The sequence below is a fragment of the Pseudorca crassidens genome, chromosome 7 (genome assembly GCF_039906515.1).
Source record: "Pseudorca crassidens isolate mPseCra1 chromosome 7, mPseCra1.hap1, whole genome shotgun sequence".
Lineage (NCBI taxonomy): Eukaryota > Metazoa > Chordata > Mammalia > Artiodactyla > Delphinidae > Pseudorca > Pseudorca crassidens.
This window is the reverse complement of record NC_090302.1, coordinates 108,411,865-108,439,738: the sequence shown is the minus strand read 5'-3', so window position 1 is coordinate 108,439,738 and position 27,874 is coordinate 108,411,865. Positions and strand designations below refer to the sequence as shown.

The window sequence follows — 27,874 nt, the reverse complement described above, 5'->3', positions numbered from 1 at the left end:
AAATCAGCATCCTAAAGCCTCTAACGAGGCAGCAGCAGGATGGTGTCAATCTGAAGGCTCTGCCCCTGGCCTGCCTGCCTGGCCACTAAGATGCATGTTCCTGGACAAACATCATAATTCGGCTGACAGAATATGTGTACATATAATTATATATACAGATGGATGGATGTGGAAGAGTGCTCCGTGATGCATTAAAAACCAGCCCACACTTGCTAGTGATAAAACTGCTCTAATAATTCATTAGTATACATCAAAAGGACCCCATCACCACCACACAGAGAGACAGAGGAAGAGAGAAATATTTATTTTTAAGATGTTCATGGCAGGGCTTCCCTGGTGGCACAGTGGTTAAGAATCCTCCTGCCAATGCAGGGGACACAGGTTCGAGCCCTGGTCCGGGAAGATCCCACATGCCATGGAGCAACTAAGCCCATGCGCCACAACTACGGAGCCTGTGCTCTAGAGCCCGCGAGCCACAACTACTGAGCCTGCGTGCCACAACTACTGAAGCCCACGTGCCTAGAGCCTGTGCTCCCCAACAAGAGAAGCCACTGCAATGAGAAGCCCGCGCACCGCAATGAAGAGTGGCCCCCGCTCGCCTGCACGCAGCAACGAAGAGCCAATGCAGCCAAAAAATAAAATGTAAATAAAATAAATAACTTTATTTAAAAAAAAAAAAGATGTTCATGGCAAAACACTGGAAACAACCCAAATCTCCACTGATAGGGGAATGAGTAAGAAAACTAAGCTGCAGTAAAAAAAAATATGAAAATTTGAGTTGATTTTTAAAATGACAATTACATGGACTATGTTTAGATTTTCTCTTCCTATAACACAGCTCAAATTCATTAAATCAGCAGCTAATTAAATAAGCATCTCTGTATTTGGGGAACAGGGCTAGAGGCAGAGGGAACAGCAATGCAAAAGCCCTGAGCTCGGGGGAAATGGATGGTTAAAAATAATATCATGTACCGTGAAAGAAGCTGGTCACAAAAGACCACTGAATGTGTGGTTCCATTCATACGAAATGCCCAGAATGGGCAAATACACAGGGACAGAAAGTCGGTTAGCGGTTGCCAGGGGCTGGGGGAGAGGGAATGGGAGTGACTGTTAATAGGTTCAGGGTTCTTCTTGGAGCGATGAAAATGTTCTCAAGTTGATTGTGAGACGGATGCACAACTCTGTGAATATACTAAAATCCACCGAATTGCACACTTTAAATGAGTGAACTTTACAGAATGTAAATTACATATTACTTGCATGATGCATATTAATAAGGCTGTTACAAAATAACTAATACCATTTTTTTCCACATATACCAGTGTGTATCTGTGAATCCCAAACACTAATACAATTTTTAATTTACTTTTCAAAAGCATCTCTGCCTAGGAGTCGAGGGATTAGAGAGATGTCTACTTCATTTCTTCAGTTTCCCATGATCCTCTCATTCCAGTGACAAAGTGTCTTCTCCACTGTGGGCCCAGGTGCCTCCCCTCCCACAAAGGTGGCCCTCTCTGGGCTCAGGTATCCACTATGGCACAGACTGTTCTTCCCACCCCACAGAGGGAAAGACGAGGGTCCTTTCCACAGGGGGCACGACCAGAAAGTGTGGGGACGTATGACAAGCTAATGAGAAGCTGCCTGCCCATCTTGCTGTGGACAAAGTCCGGCACTGCTTCTGGCTCCTTGGAGTCCAGGCCTCCTGCCAGCCTGCCTCAGTTACCTAATTGTGCCCTGGGAGGGGGGTGTGGGGAAACAAGCAGGCAGATATTGATGGAGAGCAGGACATGGTACTGCCTGGGGCTAGGGAGATGGGCAACATGACAATATCTCAGGAAGAGTATAAACACTTGCACACTTGATCTAGAAATTCCACTTCCAGGAATTTATGCTGCAGATGCACTGGCGCTTGCGTAAAATGGCTGACGTATGGGGATACTCAATGTGGCATTCGTTTCCGCAGCGGCAGAGGACTGGGAAAACAACTTATATGTTCATCAATATGGAACTACTGTCAACTCAGGGTGCACTGTGTAGCCATAAAGAATGAAAATCTTTTACACACTGATATGGAATTCTTTCCAAAATATACTGTGAAATATTAGAAGGTACAGAACAGGGCATATGACACTCTCTTAAAAAAGAAGAGGTAGGCATCTATACACAGATTTATTTGTATGCACAGTAAAAATACCTCTAGGACGATAGACAAGAAACTGATAATAATGACTTGCTTCCAGGGAGACTGTAACCTGGTAGCTCAGGGATACTGTTCACTGTATGTTCTTGTGAACATTTTGAATACTGAACTATGCTAATTTACTTCCTAATTACAATAAATAATTCTTTTATAGGTTAAATAAAGTAATGAAGTAAATGAACATGCCCTGACTAGCATCGTCACTGTTTCATGCAGTAATAGGTTTCATTTAGAGCAGGGAAGTTTCCCTTTTTTGATTTCCCACAAGAGCATCTTATCTCCCACCATTTTCCAAGCGGGTTCTCAGTCTAACCGACCCGCTGTCATCTCTCAGAGCACCCTGGTTCCTGTCCCAAGGGCCCCCCGGCCTTGCCTTCTCGGCAGGCTTAGGCCCCAGACCCCGGAGGATCTGGCTTGGCTTCTAACGCTCAGTTACACCCATGCACACTGCTTGTTTAGACCTTGTTCCTTTTATTAATTAGGAAGACTGAGAGGGAGCTATCGCCAGGCCCTTTATCAGGGCCATAGGCGGAGACTTATACCGAGGCAGTCTGGGCCCGTTTGACTCTGCAACCCCTCTTTAAGCTTGTGACAAGCTGGCAGGAGGGAAAGGAAATACTGAACAAATTGGCAGACCAGCTCCCTCAGGGATCAAGACAATGGGTCTGGAGGGAAAAGGCTTTTCCTTCCAGCCCAGTGGCCGTCAAAAGGAAACAACTTTCCTTTCACCTCCTGGAATGGCAGCAGCCAGCCAGCCAGCCGGGGAGATTTATGGAGATATAATGTGACCTCTTTATTGCTCTGAATGCTAGGGAGGCATTTCAGGGGAGATTTACGCCTTCTAGAAGGGGAGCAGCGCTACGGTGTAGAACTGTGTACACAGGACTATTTCCCCCTCTGGGGCTTTCTTGAGGATTATTTAATCAAACTAAGGTTAAACTCAATCACCAGCACTTTATATCTTCTTCTCCTGCTAATCCACCTAGTTACCCTGCAAGCTTTTCGCATGAAATGTGATTCTAAGGAGAGTCAGGAGGGCTCTGTTTAGCTTTGAGTTCACTTGACGTAAAACAAAACAAAAAATAAGGATGAAGATCGCTTACAGCAGGGCCAGGCGACGGTGTCCCTCCCTAGCGATGGACCCAGGCAGCATTCGCTGTACCTGCCTATGACCAGGATCTTCTTTGTAAAATGGGGGTGTCAGACCACCTATCGAGGCCCTTCCTAGTTCTAAAATTATCCAGATTAGTATCAGATCAAATGTATAAATGACTCTGCACCAGTGATTTTGATGTCACTTGTTTTTTTTAAGCTGCAGATCCATTTCTTCAAAGAGAATCTTATTTAGGAAGCTTGACATAAAAAGACAGCGAAGAGCAGCTAATTGGGTGAAAGGATGAACCAGACTCTTCCCAAATCCCCCTGGACATATCTATATCTACTCACGGTGGCCTTGAGGAAAGTCCTCCAACCACTAGAGGGCGCAGAAGTATAGCTGCAGGAGTGTTTCTCAGGACTCTCTGCCTATGATGTCAATGGGGTCCAGTCTTTGCTTCAATATCACAAACTACATTTACCAGATTTAAAGGCTGGGAGTAATGAGAAAAAATTCCAGAAGCAACTGGAGGCCAAAATGTTCAGCAACACTAATGTTACCTCTCTTGTGCTGGTCTCCGCAACTCAAAAATAAAATATTTGGAAAAGATGATTTCTAGCTCCCTACTTTTTGAATCATCTAACTTGGCACTACATTGTAACTCTTCTCATATATATATTTATTTATTTCCCCCAATTTATGTTTAAATTGTATACATCATAACTGCTATAAGAATTTAAATACTCCAATAAAGATGTTAAAAAAAAAAGAATTCAAACAGTACAGAAAGATGTCACATGAAAAATAAAAGTCTCCACGATTACCATTATCCCACTCCTCAGAGGCAACGGTGGCTAACAAATTTTCTATTTCTAGACATTTTCTGTTATTAATTATAATTTTCATTTTTAGAAATTTAGAATTACAGAAAAGTACCAAAACTAACAATCCCTTTTATTCCCTATCAGCATCTCTTAACCAACCACTATTTTGAATTTAGTGTATATTCTTCCAATTCATTTTTATACTCTTACACACATATATACGTACCTCTGAACATTATAAGTATGGCTTTGTATAAATTTAAATTTACATGAATGCCCTCACACTGTACATTATGTTTACAAATTTACTTTTTAAAAAACATGGAATATTTCAGTAATTGAGAAGAAAAGAATATTAAAAGACTCCTGAAGCCAGCACCTAGCTTTGTTAAATCTTAACATTTTACCATATTTTCTTCTGATTTTTCAAAGAAATAAAGCACTGCAGATAGTTGACTTCTGTGTATCCATCCCATGATCCCTGTCTCCTCCTTCCCTCAGTAGGAAAAAACCTCTATCTTGAATAGGTTTATCATTCACGTGAATGTTTTTACTCTGGTAATATATGTGCATACTTTTTTAAAAGCAATATATAATTTTTTTGCATGTTTTAAACTTCATAGAAATAACATGATTTGTATCCTTAAGTTTTATTTTTCATATTAATATGCTTCTGCGTTTTAATTATGTTGATACATGTGGAGCTACTTTATTTGAGTTGCTTTATCGTTTTCCATTATATTCACATATCATGTTTAGTTTGTCAATTTCATTATTGATGTATATTCAGGTAGTTTTCAATTTTTGCTGTAACAAATGCTGCAACAGGCATCCTTGTACATATCTCTACGATATACTAGGCACGTTATAGACATGTTCAAAACCTTCCATCCCCTGTAGTTATTGACTGCATGTGCCAGGCTTCTAGAAATTAGTACGTTAAACTGAACCAACTTGATGGGAGTAACTATCCACTGGACTTGTTTTCCAAAGAAAAGTACTGTTTAGAGCAGCAAAATTATAAGCTTACCTAGACATGTTGTAAAGTCCTTGAAAAGTAACTCAGAGCCAAGTTTTGTGAATTGGAATGCAGTGCTCAAGTCACATTCTGCTTTAAAACTTGTAACAGATAAAGATGAATTAAAGAGAAAAAATATATATATTCAGAAAACACTTATGTTTGGTTTTGGTGCTGTTTAACAATGTATCAGACAGCTTTTGCTAGGTTATGCTGTAACAAACAATCCCAGAATCTCAGTGGCTTACTATATTAAAGATTTATTTTCTGCTGTTCACATTACATGTCAGTTGCAAGTTGGCTGCAGTTCTGTTATATGTGTGTGCTTCACTCCAAGACCCAGGCTGAAGGTGCAACCTCTGTCTGGGTCATACAAGCCTCATGGCAGAGGCAAAAAGTCATGTCAGAACTACATAATGACTCTTACAGCTGTGTTTGGAATCTGCACAAGTGACTTCTAGTTACATGTCACTGATCAAAGCAAGTCTCATAGGCAAGCCTATGTTATCAGGGTTGGGGGATATAATTCTGCCCCGGGAAGGGACACCTGGAAGAACAGTACCATCTGCCCTGAATGCAAATGGGATCATACCACACAGACTCTTCTGCAGTTTAGTTTCTTCATGGAAACTCATGTAGTTGGATATTTTCCCATATCAGTACAGATCTATCTCACTCTTTTAAAAGGATTTATTAGTTTTACACTGTAAAGGTATAAAACATTTATGTTCTAATCCATAATTCCCACAGTTGTTTAGTTGTACTTTGATATCGGAAAGGGTACATCATTTAATGACAGTCTTTTTGTACCATAGCTTCCCCTTTCCTAATGCCTTGGCTGTATTTCAGCAAGTAATTTTTCACTACTACATACAGCAGGGCTGTAATGAAGATCATTGCCTTAATTTCTGCCAGTACCTGTTTATTTTCACTTGTTTTGATTTCTGATAGCAAAAGTTCTCCCTTCTTACGTTTTCTTTATAAAAACGATCTTGGCTATTCTTGCACAATAACTCTTCCACATAAATTTTATAATCAGCTTGACAAGTTGTATTTAAGAAAGCCTGTTGGGATGTTTGCTGGGACTGCATTAAATTTATAGATTTTGTTTTGGTGGGGGGGAATTTGGAAGAAAGAATACTGCTAAGTTTTCCAATCCGAGAACATAGTATCTTTTCCCACTTATCCATGTCTTTTTAAAATATGTCTTTTAAATTTTATAGCTTTCTCCATAGTGATCTTACATATTTGTTTACCAAAGTTGACTATTTCATCTGCAGATAATGAAAACATTGGCTCTTCCTTTCCCATCTCATCTATTTTCTCACCAGGTAGGTTTACATGGGCTGGAAATCTGAGAGGTACGGATCAGCTTTCCAAGTCTTCCCCTTGATGTGGTTTGAATTTCCATTATATTTGAGAGTATTTCTGTAGTTGAGGGAATTTTCCTAGTTTCACTGGAGATGAACTTCTTACTGTATTCTGAGGGTTCTTTTCATCTGATTTATCAGTATTCAGGGAGGAAGGGGAGAAGGCATACTTTACTCTGCTATCTTCCCCAGAAAGTCTCTACCCGCTTCTTCACTGTTTTTTGCAGTACGCAGGCCTCTCTCCGTTGTGGCCTCTCCTGTTGCAGACCACAGGCTCCGGACACGCAGGCTCAGCGGCCATGGCTCACGGGCCCAGCCGCTCTGCGGCATGTGGGATCTTCCCGGACCAGGGCACGAACCCACGTCCCCTGCATCGGCAGGTGGACTCTCAACCACTGCACCACCAGGGAAGCCCCTGCTTCTTCACTGTACAAGCATCCTTCTCACATCCTAGCACCTGCTCTTCCTCTTCCTGTCGCGAGCCTTCCTAGACTAACCCGATGCTTCCATGGGTTTATTCGGCAATTTATCACATTGATCTTCAATTGCCTGTTCGTATCCTTGTCTTGGAGTGTCATTTACATCTCTTGGTATGACTTCATTCTTTTCTTCCAAACTATATTTTGTTCCTAAACCAAGTTACAAACACATGGAGATCAGGGTATAATTTATACCTTGTTTATGGGGTTAGTTTTATTTTCTTTCCCCTTTTTTCACTCTAGTCTCAGAACTCTGAGGCCAAGCAGACATTTACAAATTACATATAAAGATGTGGAGTTTCTCCACACTGGGGGCCACACAGCGCCCAGCTCTCAGCCCTTCTTTCTCCCACCTGAAGCGCAGCAGCTGAATCCTGGCGCTCCTGGACCGTTTTTGATGACAAAGGTCTAGTAGTTCAACCTGTCCTTTTACAACTTTCACAAACTTGGCAGACATCTCAGGAAAAGTGTGAAGCTGCTACAGAAAAGCAATCTTAGAGAACAAGTTCAGAAGAGATAGTACCACCAACTCTTAGATTAATACTGCTTACACCTTTGTGGAGGCAAATAGTATGCAGTGTTGGGGACTTGCTAAGCTTTTACACGGTCTCTCTTTCTGTTTTTTATTTTTAATCGAGGTAAAATACACAAAACATAAAATTACCATTTAACTGTTTTAAGTGTACAATTCAGTAGTGATAAGTATTTTCATATTGTTGTACAACCCATCTCCAGAACTCTTTTCATCTTGCTAAACTGAAACTCTGTGCCCATTAAATAACTACTCCCCTCTCCCCTCAGCCCCTGGCAACCACCATTCTGTCTCTATGACTCTGACCACTCTAGGTCCCTCATGTAAGTGGAATCATGCACAGTTTTTTGGCTTATTTCACTCAGCATAATGTTCTCAAGATTCATCCGTGCTGTAGCCTGTGTCAGAATCCCCACATTGTACATATACACACCATGTTCTGTGTATCCACTCATCTGTCTATGGACACTTGGGTTGCTTCCACCTTTTGGCCACTGTGTCTCTCCCTTTTAAATCAATTATTTATTCATCTTTACAAAACAAACAAACAAACAAAAGCTAAAAATCAGGAACAAATGCAGAGCTGTGCACTGAACAGCCGAATAAATCAGTGAGATCTCGACCACTACGGCTCCGGTTTGCTGGCCCAGCTGGGGAGATTCCTCATGGCAGGGTCTTCCTACGGCTCTGTCTTCCAGAAAGAAACTCAGAGGTAGCAGCAACTTCAGAAGAGCAAAGACAAAAGGAAAATCCTGTGGCGGCAAGATCCCGAGGGAAGGAAGACTGCCCAAGTAGCCCAGCCTCAACAGAGCTGTTCAGGCACATGTGCGGTGGCCTCAGCACACACAATTCCCTGAATCCTCCATGATGATGTTAACCAAGTGGTGCTGGACTTGGACCCCAGGGAAGACCCCACCGAAGCAGCTCAAGGCGGAAGGGGTTCTCATTTACTGTCAGACTCCCAGCGACAGACCCCAGCCGGGCCTCCTCAGGACACATACCCCCCACAGACACACCACACAACCCTTCTTCCTTTCTAAGTGGTTTCTTCATTTTTTCCCTTTTGTTCAGCTCTCGCTGGAGGCAGACAACTGGCTCCACCTTCCTTGGAAGGATTTAAAAAAACATTCCAAAGCTATGACAAAAGTCACTCTTCAGGTGTCTTATAAGCCCCATTAGCCTTATGGCCATGTGTCCCCCCCCCCCCCGTATATAGAAGAAATTACAGACATTAAGTTGGATATGGGGTCTATGTCCCTAAATGTAGACTAATACTGAGAAAGAAGGCCACTTCGAACAAATACAAAACCCTCATTTAATTCCACCTGGCAACCTAACCTTTCATTAGTGGAGCCAAAAAATCCTGTTTGAAATAATATCTGTTTAATGATAACAGTGAACATTTACTAACAGGTGACCCGTGACTAACACTTAAGGATGCTTACCGCGTGTCAGGTACCAGGCATTATGAACATTATTCCAGTTACTCACCATGACCCTATGAAGTGGCTTCTATTCAATTTTACGGACGTGAAAAGTGGGGAACACTGCAATGGGTAATAAAGCTGGAGTTTTAAATCGGATGTCTGACTCCAGACTCGCTCCCTCCACCACAAGCCTCTTCCGTCGCCCCGTCATCAGCTACCAAACAGTAAAAAGATGTACGTCCCAACAAGATATATAAGCAAGAGTTGTGACTATGACGAAAACCAGCCCAGCTAACGGGCTCTGCCTTCACCGAGAACAGCTGGTCAGATGGTGCGCTCGGCCAGCTCTCCCCGGCCAGGCAGATCCGTCCTCCTGGTCCTTCTCCACCGCGCCCCCCACCGCCCCTTCTGCTTTGTCTTGGGAAAAGGGTCCCCTTTATTAATGCTATTCCTGGAGATGTGTTTACACAGGGCAGGAAACTTAATATCAACATTCCCTGAAGGAGAGTGTCTTGTCACTTCTGTGAAGCACTTCAGGCAGGCAGAGACCAGCCTCCCAAATCAACAGGCACTTATGCCCTTTAAACAGAGTCTGACGGGAGAGTTTGTTTCTACAGAGAATCTTTGAGTTCCTGAGCCCGTTTGTTATGATGAGTTTGAGAGGCGGTTACCCGTATACACAAAACTCTCCCTGGTGCCTTAAGAGGCTCTCTAAGAAGGATCTCAAGGAATCTATTCACAGCGAGGAGGAGGGAAAAGAGTGGATTCGGGCACTCAACGGGTTGGAAAGGACAAACTTGATGAGTGAAATTCTGCAAGTCTCCATACACTGGCAGGGGGAGACGGGCTCCAGGGCCAGAATTCTGATAGGATGTGAAGGCTTGGTGGCAGGGGGAGGGGGCCTTAGGAAGCCCAAGGGGGCACCATGAGGGCTCAGCAGAGCATCACAGGATCAAAGAATGAGCTCAGGTGGGTTTTGCGAGGTGAAAATGGAGGGCACGTAACTGTCGATTTTTTCAGCTTCCTTTCTTAGCTCCTCTTGTCAGCCATCTCTTACCTGTTACCCCTCCCACCTCTGCTGGAGGCCAGCACTGCCCCCCCAGCCCCCCGTCACTGTCCCCACGACCCTGGGGGATCTCTCCTGGTCTCATGGCTTCAAACAGAGTGATGATCCCAGACTCCAGCCCCGGCTACCTGCCTCCTGGACATCCCACCTGCCTGTCCCTCCCCCATGCCTCTGGCCCACCATGTCCAATACGTTGTCCCACCCCTAGGTGCCCTGTTTCCTTGCTGTTACCTTTGAGGACATATCACTAGAGTCTTCTCTGCTCTCCCCTCTCCCGCCACCTCCTAGGTTTGGGCTGCCTGAGCATGATTCTAACAGCTCTTCAACATCCTCCCCTCCCCACCCCCCAGTCCCACCAGATCCCTCTCCCTGTAAAACTGATCATGATGGGGCCATGCTCGTCCCTGGACCCCTCCCCCTCAGGTTCCTTTTACAAGGATGGTTCCCTCCTCCCAGCCAGTCTCAGTGGACCCGGACTGCAGGTATGAATATATGAGCCGGAGGGGCCATATACTTTGTGATGAATTCCTGATTTTATCTTTTCAGATAATGAACGTTTACTTAGTATCCTGGACTCCAAACTGAGTGAGGTATAATTCTTGCCCTGGAAACACTTTCAATCTAGAAGAACTATAATCCAAATAAAAGGACAGCACCATGGAAACGGTGAGAACGCTGGCTGTGTACGATTCTCGGGGATTCTGCCTGTAGGTGAGTCAAAGGCTGCCTGGAGAGACGAGTCCACCCCAGCTCTCTTGCATTCACGACAAGAGCCACCTCTGCTCCCTCTTGGCTACCAAGAGGCAGTGTGAACCTGATCTCTTTGATTCTTCCTTGTTTGCTTCTGGTTCTTCCACAGGCAGGTGAGTGAGAAGAAGAGACCAAAGTTGTGTGCATGAAAAAGCCACTGTGGAATGACTAGGGTAGAAGGAGAAATGAGACCATCAGATCCCAGGTGGCTTGCCAAGGCGTTTCCTCCCCAGGACAGACAGCAGGCAGCCTGGCCTCTGGAGTTCAGAGCTGAGCTCAGAAGCTCCCACCATCTTGGCCTTGGCATCAAAGGCCAGGACTCTCCAAGCTAAGCAGTAAAACCCAGGGATTCTCTGGAATACAGCAGAATTTGCCCTGCTCTCCACAGGAAAGCAGTCAAATAAGAGCCTGCCAGCTCTCCTTGGTGGCCTCGCTGAGAGAGGCCAGGTATTTTCCGGGCTGTCCCAGCAGTCGGAGGCTACCAGGCAAAGGGGGAAGTGATGCCTCTGATTCCCCAGGCCTTAAATGGGGACGTGCGGGTGAGAAATTCTACCTAACAGTTTACTCAACTCCCTATTCACAAGTTCCTCCAGACTTTTTCAGTGCAGCAAATCAAGGTACTGGGGGTAAGGGGGGTGTGTTCCTGATGGGGAAGTGGAATCCCAGACAAGGGAAGAAGTGACATTGGCCTGGTCCACACAACAGGTCAGGGATGTGAGGCCTCAAATCCAGGATTCCTACCTCGATCCAGTATCCCCTTTGCTACCGTGTATCCCCTCTTTCTCACCCCCACTCCCACCGGGAGATTATCAGCTAAGTGGAAGGGCGGCGTGGTGGAAGAACAGTTCAGATTCCCAGAGAAGGGAAGCAAACTCAGATGCCACCTCCGGGCCAGCGACTGGGGGATGACCACCCCCAGCCCATGTAAACTGGGGGATGAGGGGCGCATGGAAGCTGACATACCACTGTCTTCACCCATGCCTTTCCTGCAACAGTCTGGCCTGGTAACGTCTCAGGCCTTTCCTTCCAAGTCCTCTGCCATCACTCACTCATTATCCAGGCTAGAGAAAGCCTCTGACAGCCTCTAACTGAACCAGAGGCCTTCTGTCTCCATGCCAGCCTCCCTCCCTCCCTCTCTCTCTCTCTCTCCCACACACACACACACACACACACACCTCTGTGTGTATGTATTCCCAATTTATTGCTTCAATTACGTTTGCCTCTATTCATAAAGTCCTAAACTCCTCCACAACCGGCCCCACTGTGTCAACCCTGCCGCTCCCTAAAGGACAACCAGGCCGCTGGAGCACTGGGAAAAGGTCTAAGATGTGGCGGATGACGTGCCAGATGCCCAAGGTGGTCCTCTGGGGTGCAGCACTGCATCAAGAAGCAGGAGGTAGGGCGAGTTGCCGTAAGCAACCAGCTCGTGTAGTTGCAGAGGAGCCCAAAGCCAAGAGCTGGAAACACTGGAGGTAAATCCGGAGCCAAAAGGCAAGGAAGGACCAAACAGACAGAACAGGTTTCAGTAACCGAGTGTCAAGGTTAGCGTCGGTACTGGTCTCCTCAGACTCTTACGGATGTTACGGCATAAAGCAAACGAGGAATTATGTTGGGGTTTTTGAGGATGAAGATTCTTGGTGTGGATGAGAAGATTTAAAGATGTAAAATGGTGCAGTCGCCATGGAAAACGGCATGGTGGTACCTCCAAACCACACACAATTACCACACGATCCAGCAACTCCACTTCTGGGTATATTCCCAAAAGAAATGAAAGCAGGGACTCGAACAGATATTGGGACACAGGTGTCCAAACAGCACAATTCACAATAGCCAAAAGGCAGAAGCCACCTAAGTGTCCGTGAACAGATGACTGAATAAACAAAATGTGTTCTATCCGTACAACGGAATAGTATTCAGTCTTTAAAAGGAAGGAGATTCTGACACAGGCCACAACATGGATGAACCCTGTGGACAGATGCTAAGTGAAATAATCCAGACACAAAAGGACAAACACTGTATGATTCCACTTACATGAGGTAACTGGAATAGTCAAATTCCTAGAGACAGAAAAGAGAATGGTGGCTGCCAGAGGCTGAGAGGAGGAAATGGATACAGAGTTTCACTGGGTGGGGGGCGGGGGAGACGAAAACGTTCTGGAGACAGATGGTGGTGACGGAGGCACAAAAATGTACATGCACTTAATGCCAACTGAAGTGACACTGAAAAACTTGTTAAAATGGTCAATTTTATGTTGTGTATATTTTACGACAGTTAAAAAAAAAGGATGCATGAAGGGAAGTGAAAGTCTTTCAGTCCTAAATTTGAATTGGAAGTATTAGCATCCACACATGATGTATTTTATCTTATCTTCAGGTGGACGGGGGAAGTATTTCCTAACTCTCTATACGGAATGACTAACCCAACAGCAAAAAGCACAACTAGCGGAGCCAACTCTAAGAGTGGTGTCCAAATGCCATTTCTCACTAAAAGGAGTCAGGCTTTCCTGGAGAGATAGCCAAACCCAGGTCTGGGAGGAGAAAATGTATAAGAGCTTGGAACATTTTGTAGTATGGAAAGCAGGAAAGGATCAAACCAAGATTTTGTCAAAAGAACTCAGGAGCCAATTTGGACAAGTTTCCACTGGCAAAAGATGGGACAATGTGAACATCAATCAGGATAATAAGGACATGGGATAAAACACATCATATCTGTTTAAATCCATGAGTTCTTAAGGATACTAAAAAGTTTTTATTTCACTGGTAATCTTGGAAGGATGCTAGGGAACTAATTCACGATTTTGAACACTGAAGAGTAAAGTGAAAGAAGCCAGCATTTATCCTGCCTTTCCTATACAAACTGTATCTCAGGGTAAACAAATATTTGATAAACTAAAAAAAAAATTTTTTTTACTGTTATGGACGTGTATCAGCTAATAAATGAAGGAGTGAGAACGTTAGAATGCGACTGTTTGCAACCCCTGATGAAATAACAGATCTAGGTAATGACCGTCCATGGCTGCTGAACATTACCTAGCCTATTTTTCCAATCACAGATTTACACGAAAAACAGGGGACAGAGGAACATGTTAAATGAGGGAAACGCAATCAACAAAATCCAGGCTGTGGGAAACCTACAGGAAATGCCTAGTTTCTTTAGCAAACATACTGCTGGAAAAAGAAGAGAGAGTAAAAGGGGAACTATAGGTTAAAAGAAACTTAAGAGACATCAACAGAGGCAACGTATGGACCTTATTTAGATCCCAATTTGAACAAATTGTTAAAGAAAATTAGACAAATGGGAAATTTGAACACTGATTGGATATTTAATGATATTAAGGAGTGGTGGTTAACTGTATCAGAGTGATACTGGTCCTGTATTTTTTTTTAAAGTGTCCTTATATCTTTTAGAGATACAGACAAGTATTTAGAGATAAAATGATAAGTTGTCTGGAACTTCCTTCAAAATAACCTAGTGTAGGGGAATGCGGGGGGGGGGGGGGGCGGATACAGATGAAATACAGCTGGCCGAGAGTTGACATTTGTTGAAGCTGGGGGATGAGTAGACACTCTCTACTTTTGCATATGATTGAAATTTAACATATTCTTAAAAACTTGTTTAAAAGGCAGGAATTGAACTTAAAGTCTTAATCTTCACCTCTAACCCTCCTGGGAGGGAGGTGCTGTGGCATCCGGCTTTGCACACCTGCATAAACAGTATTTTCCCCTGTAATTATCTGTATTCCTATTCAGGCCACTCCTGGCCCTTTACACCTCACCTTTACGGGCAGAATCACTGAGAAGAAGAGGGTGGGACCCCACCTCTGAGGTCAGATCAGCCATGGCCCCATCCTTTCCAGGGCAGGGATCTGGTTTGGGAACTAGAATCAGCCCGGATTTCTGCCCCTTCTTCTACCTCAGCCTGGACACAAGCCGCCCAGCCTCACTGTGCCCTACTGCTAAAGCACCCACAGACACACAGCTCCTCCACAGCATCTTCACAGCGCGCCTCTTCCTTTCCATCAGACACCTTTCTCTAAGTGGGAACGGGTGCAGAAACGCAGAGGGAAGGCGGTCATCACCTTGCAGGAGCGAGGCAAAAGCAAAACAAACAAGAGCCACTATTTTTAGCCTTTCTACACGATAACCAAAATGACATATCCAAAATGCTACTTGAATCCTGCCCCTCCACTGTCTAAGTCTTCTCTTCCCCAGGCCAAGTCCGAACTCTCCAGATGCCTCTGCCTGCTGCGTGGCCCCCTCACCCCACCCCCCGACACTGCAGAAGAGCCAACTCAAGAGATGTCCTCAGCTTACCATGTCCTTCCTCCCATGCAGCAAACTCCTAATCATCGTTTCAGACTCCCTATAGGAGTCCACTCCTCCAGGAAGCCTGGTGTCTGTCGGTTTGGCAACCTGGACTCTCGTGGAACCCAGATTTACCCCTCTATAGCCCTCCATATACTCAGACTCTCACAATTTTTTTACCTCCCCTGCCAGACTGTAGGCTCCTGGGATGCAGAGACCACCTTGTTCGTTTTCGATCTCTAAAGCCTAACAAGTGCTCAGCTCACAGGAAGCAGGAAAAAAATATTTGTTGGCTGGTTGGCTGATGAGGCAAATGATGTGTCTGGTACTGGTGTTTGTAACAGAGCTCTACCCTCTGTGGATCTCCACGGCCTGCGGGGACCTTAGGCACTGAATGGGTTTAGTTAATAACAGAAAAACAAAACCAAAGGAACCACAAACTGAGACCAACTCTGAGGTCACTTAACCCATGGTTTCCCACCATTGTTTTTACATTTTAGTAGTTAAGTATTTTATAAGAAAAAATAAAATTAGCCCATCAAACTTGAAATTTCACAGATACTATTGCTTAAAATGAGGCAGGTAGCCATGGAAACCTGCTCTACACAGACTGCATGAAGGCAAGTGGATGCCAGGTAAGCTCAGGAAGGTGACATGTTACTATGGTAGCTTTGCTGTAACAGCCAGCATGAACTACTGTCATGGGCACTGCCATCAGACCCTGGATTGATTTGATTTTCTTTCTCCTTCCTTCCTTCCTTCCTTCCCTCCTTCCTTCCTTCCTTCCTTCCTTCCTCCCTCCCTCTCTCCCTCCCTCTCTCTCTCTCTTTCTCTCTTTCTCTCTTTCTTTCCTTCCTTCCTTCCTTCCACTGTGGGCCTTAAGGAATCTTAGTTCCCCGACCAGGGATTGAACCTGGGCCCACGGCAGTGAAAGCGTGGAGTCCTAAACACTGGACTGCCAGGGAATTCCCAGACCCTGGATTTTAAATACCCCTTCTCACTATTTCTGTGCCTGGCCTGATTTCTTAACCTTACCAGTGCAGATACTCAAGCTCAGAGGGGCTTCATAAGTTGTCCAAAGTCACACAGCAGGAAGATCAGAGCAGGGGACAGGATCTTGGCGCTGGACTGATACACTTTCACCTCACTGACCTCCCCTTCTACAAAGTGGGTTGAAAGCTACTTGCTCACATTTCTCAACAAAGCAGAGCCTCAGAAATCAACACATCCTGCAGCTGGTCACCTCACTTCAAGGGGGCGACCACTTAAAACTTATAAATATGCTGCAGCCTTAACATGGCTAAATATAACACGCTGTGAGATTGAAAAGCTATGCTTTCACACAACGCTCCCATTTGATCGGCTATTTATTATTGGCAGTTCTTTCGGTCAATTGCCCAGTTTTGCTCTATTTAAGAGACCAGTCTTTAGGAGCCAGTCTGGGTCACCAATCTTATGAAAACTTTCTTCAGTGCTGAAATAACTAAACAGTAACTTTTATGACTGTTTAAATATATAGATATACACATGCCTGTATATGTATGGTAACTAAGAAGTCAAGGATTAATGTCTAACAGTGGTTATCTTTGGATGGTAAGATTACAAATTCTGTGCGTTGGTTTATATGAGTTTTTCATTTCTCCATAGTAAATATACCTGAGTTTAATAAAAGAAAAATAATTAAGTTTTACTGATACTATTTGGAAAAAAAAACTTTGTTTTTCTGAAGCCATCTTTGACGTGGAAAACATTCTCTTTTTTCAAATAAGCAGTATTTTCCTATTAAGTGTACACTGTGAGAACCACGGGTCAAGTTAAGTTCTCCCTATATGCTAGCGAAAGGTTTTATTTGTTGTTTGTTTTCCCCCGCCTACTCAATTTTGATGAGTAACCTGTATTATTGCCTCTCTTTGCCTAGTTTGATTTATGATCCTGGAAGTCAGGTCATTCTCTGCTAGGTCAAAGAAAGAAAGAGAAAAAAAAAAAAAGGTTTCCCCACCTAATACCTGATAAAATATCTGAAAAGGTCATTGCAGACCTTGACAGAAACACATACAATTTCAACCCAATCTGATAAAACAGCAACTAGAAAACTTTTATCAGGAGAAAATGTAACTTGCCATTTCCCAGCTCAGTTGACTGAACTTTTTTTTATCTGAAATGACAGACATCATAAGATAGGAAAAGCTGCAGATAAGAAGAGTTGTCTTGAATCAGATCCGATTGTCTGCCTGGGTTCAAACTCCCACACCTGCTCTGAATGTGTCAATGAGAGTCTCTTGGCATGGTCCCGGAGGGGTTTGGAAACATTGCAAAAGTGGTGAACTTTGAGACTCCAGCGTTTATTCTGCGATTATAATTAACCTGCTCACCAGTTGCTATCGATCAATACTGAATGGAGCTGATAAAGTTTGACTGGATTTCTAGAAGTAGAAATGGGGACTTAAACTAGGAAGAAAAAAAGGAAGATTAAAAAAATACTTTAAGGATTTAATTCCACTTTAAGCAGCAAAACTGAATCTGTGACTGACGAATCCCAAAGCCTGCGGCTTAATAATCCTCAAAATTTCCCACCATATTCTGGTGGTAACTCCTTGATGTCTCATCCTCCGAAATAAAGTTCATCTATGATGATTCAACACAGAGTGAAAGACATCCTCACGTTCATTCCATTTGCAGAAGGTGAACCACATGGCATGGCTTACCTGTCTGGATTATATTCCTCCCTTGGCAAAAAAAAAAAAAATATATATATATATATATATATATATATATATATATATATTTAAAGACATGAAGGCAATTTGGGGGCTCCTGCAAAGTACTGAAGCCCAGAAAACCAAATTCCCTTCATTCAGATAAGAGGCTTAAATATCCTGGCTCAGTTCTGATTACAGAGTAGCAATAGATAAAACCCTAGGCCCCCTGCCAGAAACGAGAAAGCTTCCACTCATGGCTTCTGTGATCAGCTCAGACCAATTCCATGGGCTCTTCCAGCCTGGGGTTTTATCCACTGTCTTGATCCATGCCCCTATTCTCATCTTCATTAAAAAATATAATCACTGTGATTCCTCTCCTCCTTTCTCAGCTCCGACCTTCGGAGAAAAGGGAATACGGAGAAGACGGTTCTAGTTTCCTTAAGAAAAGGGACGTTTGAGAGAGTCAGACGGCTTTGCTCTTCTTATGCAGCCAGCAGTCCCCCCCAGAGTAAGAAGAATCTTCTAGTTTGGAGGGTCTGAATTCTGGGCAATCTCTCTTTAATTCTCCGCACACCCAAATCAGGATGCTGAAAGGAAGCTTGTGTGAGGCAGGGATTCCTGGCATTGCAAGTTCTGCAGTATCAGAATGAGATGCAGAGACATTGGTGGGAAACAGGAAAATAGAGAAGAGAAACTACACTGGGGAGAGGGAGCAGGTAGTGAGCAGAGTAACAGAAACTCCTGAAGCTTACTTGAGTCCTTCAAACACCACGTACCTTCTGGATCTGAAGAGTGGAGCGCCCTTAAGCTTGGCAAATGCAAAGTGTGGCAAACAGGGAAAAAGCATGGTCCTAGAAGTGGGACTTACCTGGGTTCTAAGCCAGGGCTGTTTACTACCAGCAGGAATTGGGGCAGATTAATCATTCTGACCATCAGCTTCCTCTTCTGCAAAATGGAGATCACAATATCTAATTCTCAAGAAGGACTTAAAAGTTCCTGTTACCTGACAACTTCCTCATTGACCCTCGAGAAAGGATCCAACTTACTTGCATATATGCACAGTACACAATACATGTATATATATATATATATATATATATATATATATACACACACATAGATATATGTATATATGTGTGTGTGTGTGTGTGTGTATATATATATATATATATATTCATATATGGTACAAGATATAGGTTCCTATCCCTAAAAAGTTGAAAGTTGTTAGCTGGTTTCCAAACATGAATGTACCCAAACTTGTAAACTTATTTTGTATAAATTAAAACAGGTCAGAGGTTATTCCTAGTATAACCCCACTCACATTATTTTCCCTTACCTTCTTGAGAAGGAGACAAAAGAGTAGCTCTATAGTAGCCAATAAAACGTTTAAATAATCCTCCCTGGAGTGTGTTACATGAGACCATGTCATGGGCCATAGAAGGTCAATATAACAGAGTGATACTCATTCCCAAGCCATGAAAGAGCCTTATCAACTGCACCTTATGCAGGACTGGAGGTCAAAGAAGTCACCAGCAGACAAATACTTTCCGATGTCAAAAAGGCCCCTTCAAGATCTTAAAACAGCAGCATCCCTGGACCTGCAAGAATTGCTCACTTCTAGAGCAAGGCAATGGGAAAACCTGCGGTCCTTCCTCTTTCTTATGCAAACAGAAGCAGCAACGTTTGCAGCTCTACATTCAGTACAACTCAAAGGTCTTAAAACGACAGGTTGAAAAGAATTGGCTAAAAGACTTACCTTGCCTCGGAAGAAGGTAATGTGGTTTTCTAACACAATCCCATCACTGTCCTAGGTTAGTGGTTTTCCATTCTGGCCCCAAAATAACCTGAGGGAGAAGTACCCACACCAGGAAAGGTCACCAGTGTATGTGCCCACGAGGGGATCTTAGGAAGTCACGTCAGTGGGGTTGGGTTCGGGGAAGGGGGCGACATCTGACAACTGTGGACGGAGATCTTGCTCCCAGAAGGCATTACTGAGAGTAGGATAAGGGTTTTTTGACCCCTAGGTAAAGGACTCTCCTGTTGGATAAGCAAAAATCAAAAGCCGAATTCAGTAAATAACAATTTATGTTTTAAAGTACTCTTCCTGTACATCCATAAACTCTAAATATAGAACTCTATTTTTTTTAAAAAAGGCGGGAGACTTTCAGGAAGTTAATTCATGAATACTATGTCTTTTTAAAAATTTAATTGGTCTAATGTTTTTTTAATTGGTAATATAGTCACATGGCTCAAAATTAAAAAGGTTCCATTTGTACACCCACGTCCACAGCAGCACTATTCACAAGTCAAGAGGAGGAAACCACTCAAGTGTCCATGACGGATGAATAAACAAAATGTAGTACACACATACAATGGAACATTATTCAGCATTAAAAAGGAAGAAGTCATATCACAGGCTACAACATGGATGAACCTGGAGGACATTATGCTAAGTGAAATTAGGCAGTCACAAAGAGATGAGTGCGGTATGATTTCCACTTACATGAGGGATCTAAAGTAGTCACATTCATAGAGACAGATCTGAAGTAGTCAGATTGGGCTTCCCTGGTGGTGCAGCGGTTAAGAATCCACCTGCCAGTGCAGGGGACACAGGCTCGAGCCCTGGTCTGGGAAGATCCCACATGCCGCAGAGCAACTAAGCCCGTGCGCCACAACTACTGAGCCTGCACTCTAGAGCCCGTGAGCCACAGCTACTGAGTCCACGCACCACAACTACTGAAGCCCGCACGCCTAGAGCCCGTGCTCCGCTACAAGAGAAGCCACCGCAATGAGAAGCCCGCTCACCACAATGAAGAGTATCCCCCGCTCACCACAACTAGAGAAAAGCCCGCGCGCAGCAACGAAGACCCAACGCAGCCAAAAATAAATGAATAAATAAATTTATTTAAAAAAATAATAGAGTAGTCAGATTCATAGAGACAGAACGGCGGTTACTAAGGGCTGGGGGAGGGTGAAGTTCGGAGTGTTGTTTAATGGGTATAGACTTTCAGTTTTGCAAGACAAAAAAATTCTGAAAATCTGTTTCACAAGAATGTAAACAACAACTTAACACTACTGAACTGTACACTTAAAAATTGTTAAGGCAGTAAAAACAAAACAAAGTAAATCTTAACTTTAACCTCCCTGTATTTTAAATGTATTTTCTTGTTATTTAATGGATTAATAAAGAAGCACAGAAAGGACAATGAAAGCTGGTTAAGGTGGTTAAAAATTCAAAAAGCTCCAAGGCACAGATGGTGAAAGTCCTTTTCTCACCCTTTCCCCTCACCTCTCCAGTTATTCCCGACGGGCAATCAATGCTACAGGTTCCTTGTGAATATTTCCAGAGAGAAATTAAATATTTCCAAATGCATATAATCTTTTCTTCTCTTTTTTTACACAAATACAGTGCTACACACACATCCTGCACTTATAAATGTCTTGAAGAGGATAGCATACCATTACATAATGAACTTCCTAATTTTTTATGCTGGCAAGATATCATATTGTTTGTACCATGTGAACACAAACACTCCCCTAATAATGCGGATATAGATTATTCACAATTTTGGTTGGAATAATTAGTTCCAACGACACAACAGTGCTGCAACTAACATATGCCCATAGAATATATTCTATATTTGTAGAATAAATTCCTAGAAGTTAAATTTCTAGGTCAAGGGTATCAGCTCTGTAATTTGTCAGATATCACAAAGGGCTCTCCATAAAGGTTGTACCAATCTACACTCCCATCCACAGGTATCAGAGTTCCTGTTTCCCCACACCTCGGAGTATGTTTGTTTTCTTAGCTCTTTTAAGTAAAAAAAAAAAAAAAAAAAAAATAGGGAGGGATACTGAAGAAAGTGTTATCTAAAGCTGTCTCCTGTGCATCATTTCACCTGAGTGCTTAGAAAGTACCTAACAAATGTGGCTTGACCTTTCAATGGGACACCCCTGGGCAGGTGACAGATCTCACTAGAAGCAGTGACATATCCCTGGCTACGCCCCCCTCCCCAGCCACACACACACCTTCCCCATTTAAATGGTTCTCAGGGCAACACCACAGACCAGCCCCAGCTCTGACTGACCTGCTCAGGGTGGTAACGGAAGTTAAACAACTTTGGTTTCTCAAAGACTGACGAATGATTCTCTAGCCAAACAAGATACCTACGACGAGTTGATCTCACAAAGTTCCCTACATAAATGCACTGGCTCTGAAAGCAAGTGGCTTAATTGATAAGCAGTCCCCAAAAGATCCAGAAAACACTTCAGAGTCTTCCACCAACCTATACCATAAACAAACTCTTAGAACACCGTGAATGAGACAAAGCTTTCAAAGAAACCATTTGGCTAACACTGAGTGATATACATGCATTTCTTTGTGTTGTTATTTTTTTTTAATCAACCCTTAAAATGATTCAAAACTGTTGCACTCCTTTGAAATTATAACTGCTTGTTCTTCTATTACACAAAAGAATTGTTATTCCATCATAAACTATATTTTCGTAGCTTTTCCAGTAACATCTACCACAATGTTATTTTCTTTAAGGCATAGTCTCATATAATTTCCAGTTTCCTTTTCAGCCTTAAGTATTTACAAGCATTAATTGGTACAAAAATCAACGTTATTGTGGTGTAATGTACACACAATAAAACACTCCTATTTTAATAGTATACATCCATGAATTCTGACAAATGGATATGCCTACGTTAACAACCGTGATCGGGATCTCTAAAAGGAGACAGCTATATCATCCCGCCACAGCTAACTCAGAGGCACACCAAGGCAGACCCGAGCCCTTGAAATGCAAGAGTCCCCAGCACAGCTCCACTGGCAGATGGCCACACGGTGTCTCCTTAAGCACTTTCAATGCCCAGGGGTGCATGAATAAGACATAGCCATTCCATTTCAACAGCTACAATCCTGTGTGCAAAAGTGTTCTTCTCAAAACTAATGTCTGCTCACCTAGAGCAACACAAAGTTAAAAGGACATAGACTTTTGCCTTTTAGATATTTATACAGAGACACTCTCTCCCTCTCTTAACCACCCTGGGACTTCTCCAACGGAAACTGCTCCAGTGGTTTCCCAAGGCTTCAGGAACCCTCTCCCATCTGGCTCACGCCTCCCCAGAGCCCTCCGGTGGGTCTCTTCAGCAGCCGTGGTGTGTGGTTTGACCTGGGCAGAGGACTGCAGCAACTCCCTCCTGCATCTCCACTGAAATATTTGCTCAGTGCCCAGCGTGTGCCAGGCACTTACACATGGGTGAGACTCTGTACCTGGTCTCAGTAAGGTCACATAATTCCATCAGTGCAGCCTAATTCATGAATTCAATGGTTGTGTCAGGGCTCATATTGAACTTGGAATGAATTAAAGTTTATATACATGGCAGTCAAGGCAGAGTCATTCCTTCCACCCTAAGTCCAGAGCTCTACAGAGGCCCCTGTTTGCTTTTATTACTTTGCTTTTTGCCTTATTCCAATAACCAACAAAAGAACTCTGGCAAGATATGAACTATTGTTAATACTAACGTTTAATACTTCATAGAGAAATGAAGGTGGTCTCTTTTTTCTCCTCTTTGAAATTAAAAACAGTTTCTGTGTGAAGAATGAGTTAATCTGTGTGGTTTCACCTATGGTGATAAATACATCATTTAAACAAAGCCAAGCTGGGTTCTATTATTTCATGGTACCAGACAGTGTGACAGTAAATGAGGGCATGCATTTTCTTTCTTTCTTTTTTTTTTTTCTTTCCAAATTGCAGGTACTTTTCCTGACAAACTTCTATTTACCCTTCAGCACCAACTGCAGACAGCACCACTCAGGTGAAGACTTCCAGATTCCTAGACAGAGGGAGGTACACCTCTGTCTTCTCTCCTCTGCTCTCAGCTCATGGCCATAGCCCATTGCTGGGTCACTCACCTGTCTTCACGCCTGTTTAGGGGGACCAATTATCTCCGTTTGTTGGGGGCCTGTCCTAGGTTTAGCACTAAAAATCCCCAATCCTAAAAAGCCCTCAGTCTTGAGAAAATCAGAAAAATTGGTCACTCTGCCATGATAGTGACTATTTACTCAAATAGCCAACATTTATGTGCCCAAGCCAAGAACTTCACAAACGTTACCTTATTTTTCTAATTTAAAACAACAGTAAAAGTAGTTACAACCATCCCATTATACAGGAAAAGAGAGGAGACTGAGAGAGGTAAGTACCTTGCCCGAGATCACAGGGGCACCCGAAATTGAATCTAGGTTTGCCTTTGTCATACCACACCCTGTACTGCCATCTTAGGACCCAGTGGCAACTCCCCACAGCAAGCTCTCAATAAACACCACGGACTCAGTAATCACTTGTCATCATCCTTCGATCACTCAGCATCAGTTAACATGTCAGTGATGGTCCTCGATAAAGCTACCAGGCATTAACAGGAGGGTCCATGTGATAGGAGGAACATATAAAAAGCACATGTACATATGCTGCTTTTAACTGGCTTTTATGCAAGTACCACCCGCAGAACATGCTGGAGATCTGAATGCCAACAAACTCAACGTGCCTCCTGTCCCCTCACACAGGTAACGTGGAACCATTCACCACTTGACCACTTAAAACACCTGGCTGTGTACAGAAGAGAAAATCCCACTGCTTGGCCAGACCCCAGGACTGTCTTCAGGTGGGACTTCCTGAAGTAGTGGGACAGAGCACTGCGTGCCAGGAAGACAGGCCACACTTGTCAGCAAGGGGGCCCTCCTTAAAGGTCGGCTTGCCATCTGTTGACACTGGAGTGTGGGAAACACTGCTTACTCCAACACCCTCCGGCCTGGTATGGGTTACATTTGAGAATCTAAATACTCACTGTGTGCACTCCTCACACCGTATTATTTTTTTTTTTACATTGTTGTGGCTGTAACTCTCATGACCACAAAGAATCCCCCCCCATCTTTGGATGTCAGACTTCTCTTTTTGCCCTAACCAAGCACCAAATTCTCAGTCCAGGATCACAAGGGTTAGGAAGCAACCTCCCCACCCCTCCCCCAAGTTCGAAGAAGTGAAACTGTGTGGACCATTCCTCCCTATTTTAAAATAGGAGTTCTAGAGGGAGCTCTAGAGAGAACTCAAGAGGGTTCTAAGAACGTGGGGCCTGAGGGGCCCACGCCCAGCATGCTCACCTCGAGCTGCCATTGTATGGAGATGCTGCCGAGCTATCTCTCAAGGTCCTCCCGAGGGTCTCCGGAGCCTGGGGAGGGGCGGGCCCTCCTCTCTGGGGGTGCCGTCTGGCTCCCCCGTGACGGGGAGGGGGAAACTGGGAGCCACAGCTCCAAGCCCCGGCGCCACATCCACGGTTATCAGATTACCTGAGATGTGTATTTGGGCGGACACCCCTGGGGATCTTCCCCAGGCCACCCAGGGTCTGAGGATAAATTAAAAGCTCTTCAAAGCCTGGACCCTTCTCGGAGCCAGCCCAAGACTGGAAACCTGGGAGGAACAGACTTTACTCTTCAAAGTGAGAACAAATGCGAAAGGATTTAGCACTTAGTAGGTAGTCAATAAATGTTAACTTTGTTGCTCAAGTCTGGGCTTCCCCTCCCCTACAAGAGTAGTCTCCATCCAAGCCCGATCCCGTCCCTTCTTGAAATTCCACAGGACCAGAGGTCATTTGCATTTTGAACTAGCGTTGCCACTTCCTTTCTCTCTCAGCCTGAAGCGCCGAAGCCCTTCCTCGGACTTCATTTTGTTCATCTGTAAATGGGAGCAAGGGGCACACGTTTGATGTCCTTCCCAAGTCTGACATTCAAAGAAGCTATTAAAATTGTGCCCATTACGATTGTAATTTCTAACCCCAGCCCTCGGGACCGGACGAGGCTGAACACTTGGACCTGCGGCAAAGTCTCCACTTCAGTCGGGCATTATAAAGATGCACCTCTGGGCTTCCCGCGTTCCCGGACACCGACCTGGAGTGCGCTTCCAACGCAGCCCTGGGCACCTATGCCCCGCCGACCAGCACATGGTCACAGCACGCTCTGGCCCCGAGGCACCCACCTGGCACTGATCCCAGTTCAACCCATCTCCATTGTTAGGGTCCCTCATTTGTTCCCGGTGTGAACTCCCCGACAGCAAAATCTTCTGCCACCCCGAGGGATCCTCCAACTGGCCCGCCAAATGGCCCAGAAGATGTTGGGCCCAAGCCATGTAATCAGTTCCCTGCGGAGGACGCTGAGCAACGGCCGAGAGGAGGCGGGAGCAGAAACCCGGTGCTCCCAGCACTGTGCAGCCGGGTCGCCCGGCGGCCTCCGCAGTCACCTACAGACGGGCGCTGCCCGGGCGCACGTAGACCCAGACACACCCGACGCCCGGGGCCACCCTGCAGTCGTCTCTCCCTTTCAGAAAAGGATCTAGAGGGCAGGCCCGCCCTCACTAAACAGAATCTGGGTTCCGTGGGGCTGTGACCTTCACCGCCGCTACCGCCCGCCCCGGCCGCCAGGTTCTGTCTCCCAGTTTGCTTTCCTTGGAAAAACTCACGTATCCCCTCTATCCCCTGCCCCCGCCCCCGCATACCTGTGAAAAATTAAATGTCCCAAACAAGGCTCAGGACTACCTCTGTTCCGGCCCCGGACCGCCCGGGGACGCGCGCTCAGCACTCACCGAGATTGGGGTGTCGGGTTGCAGGGTTGGCCCGGCCGGGCAGGCTGTGCAGAACCGGGCTGTCGAAGGGACCGGCGGAGGCCGCGGCGGCCGCGGCCCAGGACGCGCCCACGTCGGCCATGTAGGCGGGGTAGGGGCTGGAGTAGGAGCCCGCGAAGCCGGCTCGCCCGTACTGCTCGCGGCCCGCCAGGCCGGCGCCCGCCGCCCCGCCGCCACTGCTGTAGGCCGCGGCTTCCCGGGCCGCAGCGGCGGCGGCGGCAGCGGCCAGGGACCCGGTGGTGCCCGGGAAGGAGAAGCGCGGCGACACTGGCGGCGGGGTGTAGGCGGCTCCCTCGGCTCCCGCCTGGCTCCAGCCCGGGCTGCCCTGCTGGGTCCCGGGCCCTGCGCCCGACGGCGCGGCCCCTGAGCTGCCGCCCGAGGCGGCCCCGGACACGGTGCCCCCGCCTCCGCCCTGGAGGTAGGACAGGCCGAGCACGGAGGAGGGCACCCGCGGCGTGGGCACGTAGACCGGCGAGGACGCGGCGCCTGCGCCGTGCATGAAGGCGCCCGGGCCGCCCGCCTCGTAGGGGCCCGGAGGGGGGCCGTGGTTGGCGGCCATGGCCAGGCTCTGGTACATCGCCCCGCGCGCTCGCAGCGTCCGAGTCCTCAGGACAAGGAGCAGTGCGGGGAGAGAAAATAATAATACAAAAATAAAAAGACGAATAATGTACAAGTCAGGGGCTGTCACAAAAATGAAGATCAAAAATCAAAGGTTAAAAAAAAAAACACGAATCCTTCAAAAATATATGCGTATTAAATCCAGCATTGAGCCAAAGACAATAGGCTCTGGTTTACTCAGGAAAATCCCAAACTGAATTTGCGGTTGTTCCCGGAGGTGGTGGAGGAGAGGCCGAATCCACTGCAGGGACTAGAGGTCGCGAAGACGCGGGGTAGCGCCCGGGCGCGGGCACGGGGCTCCAGCCGGGGGCACGCGGCCTGGCCTGTCGCTGCGCGGCACCGCCGTCTTCAGGACACCCCGGCCTGCGGTGCAGGGTGCGGGAGGCTGCCTCCAAGGCCGAGGGCCGGGCTGGCTCCTTTCCTCCGAGATGCAGCCGCGTCTAAAGAGGGAATGACAAAGAGGGAAATAAGTTCATCCAGAGATTCCAGAGCCCATTTCCCCTAAACTTGGTTGCTTCTCCCGCCCTGCAAACAAAATCGCCACTCTCGGGGGCCCAGCTTCGGAGGCCACCCGGCTCCGCGGGAAGCTATTCTGCAGAGGCCGTGGGGTCCGGCTGCCTGAGGGAAGCCTCGGGGAGGGGCGATTTAGAGACCCGGGACTTCCCAGTTATTGGACATGAAATTACTGGTTATGATCACGCTCATTTTTTTTTGTATTGCTTGTCAAGAAGGACTTTAATTTTACCCTATTTCTAGCATATTCTTGTCACAGTATTTTAAAAGTCCAAGGGTTTCCGGTTTCCGCACAGAACCTAA

General features: G+C 45.4%; 1 protein-coding gene across 2 annotated transcripts in view; it reads right to left on the bottom strand.

The window, feature by feature from the left end:
- GATA4 (GATA binding protein 4) overlaps positions 1-27,017 on the bottom strand; it is a 49,486-nt gene extending 22,469 nt beyond the window's left edge. For both annotated transcript variants that reach the window (XM_067745327.1, XM_067745328.1), the window contains exon 1: positions 26,402-27,017. In XM_067745327.1, the coding sequence (XP_067601428.1) occupies positions 26,402-27,017 (616 nt within the window). The remainder of the gene's footprint in view (positions 1-26,401) is intronic.
- Between the last annotated feature and the right edge of the window lie 857 nt (positions 27,018-27,874).